General features: G+C 33.8%; 1 protein-coding gene across 2 annotated transcripts in view; it reads right to left on the reverse strand.

Annotated features, from left to right (window-relative positions):
- RASSF9 (Ras association domain family member 9) overlaps window positions 1-11,343 on the reverse strand; it is a 28,704-nt gene extending 17,361 nt beyond the window's left edge. The window contains exon 1 of one of the 2 annotated variants that reach the window (XM_017506830.2): window positions 10,918-11,343. In XM_017506830.2, the coding sequence (XP_017362319.1) occupies window positions 10,918-10,964 (47 nt within the window). In that variant the 5' untranslated portion in view covers window positions 10,965-11,343. Of the gene's footprint in view, window positions 1-9,163; window positions 9,322-10,917 lie in introns of those variants that run through there. The other variant, XM_037730813.1, reaches the window with a different exon arrangement.
- Window positions 11,344-11,600: the final 257 nt, after the last annotated feature.

Here is an 11,600-nt window from a genome sequence, read left to right on the forward strand (position 1 = left end):
TTTTTTTTGAGACAGAGTCTTGCTTTGTCACCAAGCTGGAGTACAGTGGCACGATCTCAGCTCATTGCAACCTCTACCTCTCAGGTTCAAGTGAGTCTCCTGACTCAGCCTCCCTAGTAGCTGGGATTACAGATGTGTGCCATCATGCCTGATTAACTTTTGTATTTTTTAGTAGCGACAGGGTTTCACCATCTTTGATATTTCTACAAAATCTAATGTACACTTGGTAGCAGCACTTTGTACTTTGGATAATGCTTGCTTTTTAACTAGTTTGACAGTCAAGTCCAGGAATAACTCTCACTTTTGAAGTCTAAATGTCTAATATAGTAGGAACTAAACTTGGGAGTGGGGTGGAGATGAGAAGGTGGAATTGTAGGGAGATATATAAAGAAAATTTCTCAGTCAATCATCTAGATCAGGTGTCCGAAAAGGAAGGGCCTCGTGGCTATAACTGTTCCACTACATGTTTCTCAAAAGTTTTAATAAAACACAGCCACATCAATTTCATTATGTATTCTGTATAGCTGTTTGCATACTACAAGGACAGAGTAGTTGAGATAGAGACATTAGATCTGGGAAACTCTAAAATATTTATTATGTTTTTTACACAAAAAAATTTGAAAACTGTCCTAATTTGCCTGCACCAAAAATCTACACTATATTTATTTAAACAATAAAACATATATTGAACTTCAGTATCTATACAAGTCTTGTCTGTACCATTCTCTAGGAGATAAAAAGGTAGAAAAATGTGATCACACACATACCCCCTTACAATCTAGTGGAAATAATGGCTATGTTTGAAACCAATTTAAACCAAAGGTAATGATTAAGGGATCATTAAAAGGGTGACTGCCTCATGTGGCTTGACTGTGATTAATATAAGATTAGTCAGCCTGACAGCCCTGACTGGGAAACCAGTTTGTGTTTTGCCTTGAAAGCCCATTCCAGGTGCATTGTGCTATTCTGTATTAATCAGCCCCATATGGATGTCAGGAGGGATGAGACTAGGTTGGATGAAAGGCTGCTTTCACAGTCCCATCTCAGGTGCAGTATGTTCAAACACCAGGTGTTTACAGGTGGAATATTTGGAAACATTCAAATCACACCTTAATTTTCTTCACTCTTCACCCTGATGTTCTTCCCTCCCAGAACCTATCTCTGCCATATTTTCTGTTCGTTATGATGACACACATGTGTCTCCAGTTATAAAGAACCATAATCTAGTTACCAATGGTTCTTTTTTTCCATCCTGATCCTGGCCCCATGCACTGACTTTTGAATTCCTATAAATTCTTTCCATGGTGACTCTTAAATCTTTCTTCTGTTTTTACATAAGAAATTTCTTTAACTCTCCCACATATGGCCCACTGGTGTTCTTTCTCCATTCCTTCCAATATTTTTTAATATATTTCTTCAAGTTTAATATTTATGTGGCATAATGATCATATCATTTTCTTGCTTATATCCCTTCAGTGGTTCCCATCACAATATAAAGAAAAAGTAAACTAAATTTAAGAAGCAAAATAATCTGTTTGGCCATTCACAAACTCACTGATACTATTATGCCAAATATTTTAGATTTCCTTTTGTTTCTCCTTTACGTACAATGTTCTTTTCCCCATCTTTTTATGTTGTAATCTTCCCTCTCATTTGATTCCAGCATAGATGCTGTTTTGTAAAACCCACAGAGGTTGTTTATCCTTGTCACCTAATATACAATCCTATCTGCATCTCAGTCCTGAGCTTCAGGCTCCAATATCTTACTGAATATCTCTACTTTGTATATTTAACTGGCATATGAAACTTAGCAAGGCCGAAGAAGAATCATTAATTTTCCACGTATTCTTCCCCACATCTTCAGAATCCCCAAGTGTCTTCAGAATCATCCCTGTTAAAACCCTCATAATCATCCTTCATTTGTCAGTTTTCCTCACTCTGTACAAATTTAAGTTCTCCTTCCAAAGTGTATCCATTTTGTCACCTACAATCCTTCTCCACTATCATTACACTAGTCATAATCTTTTGCTTAGACCACTGTAATATCACCACAACTAGATTCCCTGGTTTCACTCTTTGTCCTTCTATAATTACCTCTCTACATGCTAGCCAAGTTGACCTTTTGAAAAATGTAAATAAGATTATATAATTCCCCTGGTTAAAACCCTTCAATGGATTTCCCTTGAATTTAAAGTAACATCAACATCCCTATGATCCACAAATATCTAAATAATCACACTCCATCTAGGTCTTCAACTAGATCCCCTACTAGTAAGCCCCTTACTAACTGGTCTTCCTTCATTTTTTTTCAAAACTCCAAAACACATTCTGTCTTGGTGACTTTATACTTTCTGTTCAACCTGGCTAAAACAGTCTTCTTACCAGAGCCTGACATGCCTGGTTTCTTTGGTTCATCACATTCTTAACTAACAAGCCTCCTCTTCCCAGACCAGTCTCCACTCTCCACTACATGACTCTAGTTTTTCCCTATAAAAGTAACTGCTATCTCAAATGTCTTATTCCTGTAATGTTTTTGCATTGTCTATCCATCTACCACTGCATTATGCATTAGATCAGAGGAGAAACTTTGGCTATCTTTCTCACTACTTTATCCTTAGCATCTAGAAAAATATATGGAACATACTACAAGGTAAATAAATATTTATTGTTCAACATATGGATTTTATTATAACACGTTAAAATGCTTGCTTTGTATTTTGATTTGTTCCATATGGCTTGTCTGTTATGGTAATCGGCAAGTTCCTTAAAAACGTGATCCTAACCTGATTTATCATTAACATTTCACAATATACCTCAAAGCGTGGAGTTCATTTAATATTTATGAAGTTTTAAGAAAATAATCACATAACCATCATCTTTAGTTACAATGTAAATATATATGTGTATATATGTATGTGTATTTAAGTAGATCACAAGTCTGACAGAGATTTGTGATCTACTTAAAACATCATGTATATTGTTTCCTGAGAAGATAAAATAAATATTCTAGTATCTAATAGCACAGCAGGGTGGCTGTAGGCAATAATAATTTAATTGTACACTTTCAAATACTAAAAGAGTGTAATTAGATTGTTTGTAACACAAGGATAAATATTTTAGACAGTAGATACCTCATTTTCCCTGATGTGATTATTATGCATTGTATGCTTGTATCAAAATATCTCATGTATCCCATAAATATATACATACACTTACTATGTGCCAAAAAATAAAAAGTAAAAAATAAAGCAATGCTATAGTATGAGCATATTCTGTAAAACATTACATTCCACAGTCAACTATTTTACTTAATCTTCTAAGTTGTGATTACAGCAAGTTCTCCTAATTAAAAGTAGAACCACTAAAAATACTTAACATTTTAAAAACAATTACCTAGTCTAAATCTCAAGGCTATTAATTATAGTTCTAGGAAGAAATTGGTTGACTTTCACTGCTAGAAGAACAGATAGTCAAGGAATGAAGTGAATGCTTTGTGGTCTACCTCTGTGATGTGCCTAGTTTCCTGTACTATTAACAAAGACGAAACCTCAAAATTCTACTATAGCCTTTTAAGTGTTTTTACTAATCATGTACAACTCTTCTACATATGAGAAGATAGTTATTACATGTCTACCCCTTAAAAAGATCCATGGTTTCTCAATACCATCTCTCCTATCTTCCAGGCAAACACAAGGTCTTATGTGCAGAGCTAATATCGGTATCCTTTTAGGCTTTACTATTGAAGACTGTGTTTTCCCAAAATATATCCTCTTCTGCTGAATGCTAAATTACCACAGTTAACCATAATTTCAAGGATTTCCAGTGAAATTGAAAAAGATCAGAGTAAATAAGGAGCATTAAGAATAACTAAAAGTATATGAGGTGGCTACAAAATCTCCCAACCATGGATTGAGAACAATAAACATGCACCATATGGCACATCAGTAGGCCTCTGACACAAAGCATCTGCCAATCATAATTAGTGAGCCTGAAAATTTCCTGAAGTTGGATCACTGGAAGTAAAATTTAAAAGACTCACAAAATGGTAGTTACTCAATTTCAGGATCTGATAAACTGGCCAATTTCTTATCATTATTAGATTAAATAGTAGCCGACTACCATTGACTTGAAGCCTGACAATGTTATATAAATACACAAAGTTATTTTTAAAACTTCTATTGTAGTTGTAAAATATTGTTTTCTATCAACTCAACTACGACTATGGATTCTTGCCAAACTGACCATTATTACTGCCCGATTCTTGGATTCTTCTCTTTTGATTATCGTATGTGAGTCAGTCTTAGCCCTGTGTGATTCAGCCCCCTCCTACATATTTTTTGTAAATCTTATTGCATTCCCTTCTCTTGTTCAAGCCTGTCACCTGTGGGAGTTTAATAAATGCTAGCTAATTATGATGATGCTCATTTTATTTTCCTTTACCTCCATTTACTCCTCTCATATATTTCTACATAGAGTTAATCAACATTTATTGAGTAGCTACCCTATAGAGGAATAGCCTTCATCAACTCCAATAGATTTTACTCTAATTTTCTTAATCATATTACAAAGATTATGATTTTGTCTGCCTTGTCAAGGATAGTTTTCCATGGAAGAGTGATTTTTAAAAAGTTCTTGCATGAACTATTTTACTATGGCACTGTTTTCTCAATTAGGAGTTTAATCTCTTAGGAATGGAGTTGTGTCTTTGCATGTCTAGTATAGTACTAAACACAGTTTACCCCTCCTAAAGAAATAAAATTAAAAGGTAGCTACTCAGAACATTCCTATAACTGTGTTGCCAAAATATCTCAAATGAGTAGGAGATATGCTCCACATTCAACGGTGAGGTCTGTAGAAGACATTCAGTCTCATCCACCAAACTTCACTCATATGCATACCTCGCTGTGTTCTAGTGCGATAAGGGGAGGTAACAGCAACCCTAGAGAAGAACAAATTACCATGATTCTTGATTTATTTTTCTACCAAAGTCTGATAAAGTTTCATATCATCTATTTATTAGATATGGCCCTTTACCACTTGAAAGCCAGGAGCTGAGCCTAGGATCAGGGAAGATGAGAGGTCAACCTTGAATTTATGGATTCATTCTCTAAGTTACCCATGCATCCCTTTAACATAAATGGACTGATCTACTACTGATCAGCTGTATTTTGAGAGTATATGTTGAATTTCTTTATTCAATCAACAAATATTTTTTGAGCACTTACTCTCTGATTATCTAGGAAGGAACAAGACAAGTAAGGTCCCTGCTCTGACTGGACCTATACTCGATGAGAATTTTTTTTTTTTTTTTTAAGAATGCTTAAGTCACTTTATTTATAAAAGTAGAGTGGATTCCAGTCTGAAGATATAAACCTCTGAGTATAATTTTTTTTTGTTCGTCAGCATATTTAATTTATATTGATTATTCTTATACTTGAAATATATTGTTTATTACTTCCAGTGATAAACATCTTCCCAAGGCTCTATTCCATGCGTATAAATACTTTGTACATGTATAATTATTTATATTAGTAATTGCTTTGAATTTTATCCAACAAATACATAAACTTTCTCTAGAAGGTATAGTACTACAACAGACTCCACAAGAATGGAATTGCAATCTATTTAAAAACAGTAAAGAATTAGCACCTAAGCAATCAATGCTGTGTTTTGCCAATGTTGTGTTTGGATGTCAAGAAATTCATTAAGCAACCAGGCATTAAAATCATTAGAATGAAGAAGTAAGCTGAACTTTTTCCTCTGACATACACATGATGAAGTTATCATGAGGTTTTATTTTTAAAAAGCTGGTATGTAAAAGGAAAAGAGATTCTTTATCAAGTACTAGTATCCATATACACCTGCAAGAAGCAAACATATACCCCTTTTTCAACTCTATTTCATTTTCAGAACTAATATCAAAAGAATAGAGCCACACATTTGTGATACATTTGTGAATTATTTCGAGTTATCATCAGATCTCCTGGAACTACAGGCCAGTAAAATAACATTAAAACTTTCTGAGTTATACAGTCAATAAACACATTATGTTAATTAAATTGTCAGCCAGCTTCAAACTTTTTAAAACTTTTCTCTAAAAAATTGATTTAAGTACTTCTCACCTTGACATGTGTCAGGCATTGATACTGTATATAATACAACACTTTATATAGTACCAAGCTGGCTTAGGTTTTCTTGAGAAACAATTCGGTTTAACCTAGAGCTCAATTTCACCCCTGCCACAGCTCTCAGAATCGTTTTATTAGGGATAACTTGCTATGGATAACGCATTCCAGTCATTGTTCCTAAAGAGCTATCTGTTGCCAACTAATAACTACCTAAGTTACCAGGTATTATCAGGGGAAATCTCTTTCAGGAACTCCTGAGAATTATGATGAATTACATACTCAAATATCTGCACTTCTCCATACAATTTTGGGAACACTTTAAATCTTGATTGGAAGGGTACACAAAATAGTACATAATAATTTCCCCTTCTGCAGAATTCACAAATTATCATACTTCTAATTACAGAGAGAAGACAGCCTTCTTGTCAGCAACTTTTACCCTAACCATAAAACTTAATTCTTTCTTCTGGTGAAGCAATCATTGAATGATTTACTTCTAGTGACAATATAATGTACTTGGCTTTAAGAACTGTTGGCTAAATACGTTCTAATTGATTCAAAAGCAACCTGTATTACAAAATTTATGTATCAATCATAAAACAATAGAGATATAATATGTTATGCTAATAAATTCAGGGAAGGCAAATTTTTTGGAATCTTTTAATTTTAGGTTAATATTACAAGAATGTCTGCTAATATTACAAGTATGTCTAGACTGTGGTGGATAGTCCTATATCAGTATGTCTTGTGAAAGCCAAAGGAAATCCTTGAGATGACTTAAGGGAAAACGAAGAGAAGACTAAATTGTACTTCAAAATAATTGTAAATGCTCCTTAAACTGGATTCAATGTTTTTGTATTCATTATTTTTAATCTTACAAATCATCTATGCAAACTATTCTAATTTTCTATTTTGAGAAATACATTGGAACTATTTCATTACGGCAATGTTATGCTTATGAAAGTACCAACCAATTCTCTGTCTCCAAATTGTATTAATTAAAACACCAAGAAATCATACCTTACAACTAAGTGTTCCAAAAAAAGCTTTATAACAACATTCTAGTTATCAGAATTTTTACGAGACTTTCTGATTGTTATTTAGACACATTAATGTTTAAAATAATCCTTAACTTGAAGATATAATCTAATATAAAGACAATCACATTCACAAATGGAATCTATGTGAATGATAAATAGGCTAATAATCTAAAATCCAATTGTTGAATGTCCACATGAATCTCAAATGGATTGGTGGTTCATTATTTACTTCTTTAGCTTTTATGTGAGGAACAATGGGTGCCTAGTGACTTTTAGAAACCACTTCAGAAACTTGAATAGTTTGTTAAAAAAAAAAAATCTAGACTCTCAAAAAATCTGATGAAGAAGATATGCGTCCATCTTTGGAATTCAGTCATAGAACATTCTGTTTTTCTGGAATCAAAGTAGATAATTCATCTCCTAAAACCAATAGTTTCTCTGAAAACTGAAGTCTTCCAATTAAACATTACTACAATTAGAATATTTTAAAAGATTGACTCTGCCTGTTAACATAAAGAAGTTTAGGCTGGCTCCATGTCTTTATATGAAAGTTTGAAATAGAAAGCCTGATTATATTTGGACAAACAAGCTTTTAGGCCTTTGATTTAGCCATCTATTATTCTCAAATTTCTTGAATACTATATCCGAAATTGTTGAACTAAATAATCTTTAAATTGAGAAGAAAAAAACCTATCTAGTAGGATAAAATTAACTTGGTTTCAGAATCCACATAATTATGTGTCTACCTATATAAGTTTTGAATTATATTAAATATCAACCAACCCTTTAAAAGAATTTACTTTTATATAATACCAGCTGGTGTCACATGATAAACAGAGAATAAAATAATTAGCATGTTCTAGTCTGAGTACAAATTATAGTACAGTTTACAAAATTGAATAAGCAACTATATTGCAGGTCTACCACATGTCAGACACTGTCCTGGACATGAAAACATAATGGTATCTAGACAGATATAGCCCCACCTTCTCCAAGCTTTATGGTTTGTATTTTGTAAAACTTTTTATTGCCTCATTCTTTGAAGTTTTATTTGCATCCTGTTTGTCTCTAAAACTCTCAATTCTCCATTTATTATAATAAGATTTATAGTACTATCACATGAGGTTCAATTTTGGGTGATTAAATATTACTGCCAAGTGAACAAAAATGAAAAGAGAGGCAGAGAATAGCATGCATAAAAATTCTTCTAGCAGACTTTCTCATGAATTTATGACCTTAAATTCCCAATGTTCCTTCTTAAAAATTCATATTTTTCCTGCTTATAAAGATGCAATTATGCTCAGGTAGTTTTTTGTTATCATTGCTAGTTATATATCGCAATGCATATGAATATATTTATTATTCAAATTCTTACTTTACATTGTACAAGAAATGTTATATGTCTATATTTGAAGGATATAGTGATTCTTATCAGATAACTGTCTTTTCATAAATCACATTTTCTATAAAAGGATAAATCACTCACAATTTAAGAAACGATATTTTGTTTCTGTACTCTGAAGTGTGATTATTCAAATCATTAGGGAAATTGGTAAACAAAATGTGTAAACTTAATTTTGCAACTAATTTTCACCTGTAGTCTCACCTCTGCTAAGACGAAAAACAAAAGACCCCAGTATACAGCATTACTAAATACCAAAACAAATATTAATTCTATTTCAATACACCCTGTGATTTATTCACTGCTGATTTTGAAATACCCATATTTTTGTGTCCTAGACCACTGCTGTGGTTTTAATCTTAAGGATTAAACAAATCTGTAAAGGGAAATACTTTCATTAGAGAAGCTTACTTATCCTTACTATTGCCAGACTTTCCAAAACACTTGCATCTATAACAAAGCATCGTTTTCAGGGACATTCCATTTTCTAAGAAACTTGAAACAGTATTAAACTCCCTATTTGTTATCTTTATTTTCACCTTTTAATGATTTTGCATAGAAAACTTTATATTAAAAAATGTTTGTATACTCACCTTCTTGAAAGAAAGCTAGTTTCACAGGCAGAGTAGACAGTAGAATTGCAGAACTGAGGTAATGAAAGTGAAGAATGCACTTCCCTGAGGGAAACTCAGGGGCACATGTAAAGTGTTACTGCACTGTATTTGGCATACTAATGACAGGAATCTCAAACTGTTAAAGCAAAACAAATCAAAACAAAAAAACCTCAAACCAACAACCACAAAGCCCTGACTACAGGAACAGTATGCCAGAAACACAACTTGATTTACGAAACCGTAAAGTTTTCAAAAGTATTTTAATATATTTTGATGACATTTAAACAAATGCCACAATAATACTACAAAAATATCATTTAAAAACCAGGATATTTTTATTTTGGGAGTGAGGGGAGGCTTTTCTGGAATATTCTGGAATATTTTAAAATACATTGGCACCATTAAAACACAAATTTTAAATACTCAAACCACTTTATTTTAATATACAGATAGTTTCTTTAATTATCATGAATACCATATCATAAATACCAATGATAAATATATTAATATGTAATGATCATAAATACCACATTTGTGAAATATTGTCAAATTATTAGAAAATAAAACTTACTTGGAAAGTTTTACAGTATTTATTAAGGCCATTTAGTTTCTAAAGAAAATTTTGTCAACTAAATTATAAATACATTTGAAATGAGTTAAAAACAGGATTTTCAAAGTAGTCATGTGTGCACAAAATAAAGTATGGAGATTTACTTTAAAGTTGTATTACTCTATGTTGTCATGCAGACACTTTAAAATAATTATATCATTTCCTACCATGTAATTGTAACCTTTTAAATGTACACTGAGCAAATTAGGACAAGTACACACAAGGGTGATTGAGAGAAAAGTGGTGGACAAGCCCCTAGGCTAAGGCAAATATATTTTAAAAAAATATATAGCCCATGTCTAAATTTATTCTCACATTTTTGGCATGAAAACGTAATGTTTGATGTGTAAATGAAGTATTTAATAAGTCTAAGACAGACATACTATCTTATGAAAAATGTGTGTGTATGTGTGTTTTAAATAACTTATTTATACTATGGCCATTTCAGGCTTGAAATATCAAATAGAGAAAAAATTAAATTACTAATAATAAGGATTAGAGAGCATAGCTGCTTGAATCCTTCTTTAGTGCTTAAAACTACCTAAAGTTCTCAAAGATTTTTGAAAGAATCAGTTCACACACAGTTTCTCTCCGGAGTTTTTTCACTTTGGGAACATTCCAGGTTTCAGGAATGCCCCACTCCCAGGGGAGCCAAAGCACTGTTTCTGAATTGTATCCGAAGCTTTATTTTCCATCCTAATCAGTGGCTATAAATTCTAGTTATATCTTTATCAAAGTTTTAACTTTTTCTACAATATTCTAAAGTTCTATTTGAAACCAAATGACACTTTTTATTCTACTACCCTCAAATGCCCAGGGCAACAAAAAGAGAAACTGTGCTGCTAGCTGTGGAAAAAGGACTGGTCAAAAGGGGAGAAAGGAGTCAGAAATAATCACTCTTTATTCTCTGGGATCCTTGAGCATGTCACTTCCATCATCAACACTGGGAGACTATCCTTGCCTTCTAGGTATTCATACTAGCCTTACTCCCTTAAGGGTTTTGCCCCACAGAGCAGTTTTTATCAGAATCTAACAACCATGAAACACATACTTTCACAGGGTCCCGACCACAGACAGACAGACACACACACATACACACACACACACACACACTGGACTTTACCTGTTTTTATGCCGAGTCTTTAGCAAGTTTTTTCCAAAGGGAGCCATGGTCTGTCAGGCAAGTGAATAAAGAAATTATCTTAAAGCGATCCGGGAGTGGGGGTGGGGGTGTCTGGATTTCCAGGGCGAAGGGAGGAGGGCTGGAAGCTTTCTCTTCTGCTCGGATGTTCCTGGCTTTCAGCTCATTAGTAGCCTGTTGAGAAAGTTGCTAGAAGTTGTGCAACTGCTGCTTAACTTTGAACTGCGGGATTGTTGTGGCTGCTGCACCTTTGGAGACCTGCCCAGCTTCAGCCTCGAAGAAGGCGTTTGGAAGCAGGAAAAGAAAAAAGAGAGGCGGGGGGGAAGGAAGGAGGACTCGGAGGACTCTATTGTGTTCTGTAGTTATTTGCAGACTAGTTAAACTTAAAGAACTGCCAACCCCACAGGCATGGCAATACCAATGGAATGGGAATTTCACTCGCCCTGGAAACCCCCCGCCCCACGCTTTCCACACCCAACCACACAAGGTGTACTGAACGCACATAAAAGAACTAAAAGTAAATATCTCCCAACTCCTAGTCAGCTCCAGTCTGTGAAAAGTCATCTGATCATGGCAAGCATGAGGGAAGGCCGAGAATTCTCTTTGCCAACTCATTCGACCCCCAAATCCTGTCAGGGTTTCAGGGCTTTTAAATACATCGGGGA

The sequence above is a fragment of the Cebus imitator genome, unplaced genomic scaffold, assembly GCF_001604975.1.
Source record: "Cebus imitator isolate Cc_AM_T3 unplaced genomic scaffold, Cebus_imitator-1.0 Scaffold362, whole genome shotgun sequence".
Classification (NCBI taxonomy): domain Eukaryota; kingdom Metazoa; phylum Chordata; class Mammalia; order Primates; family Cebidae; genus Cebus; species Cebus imitator.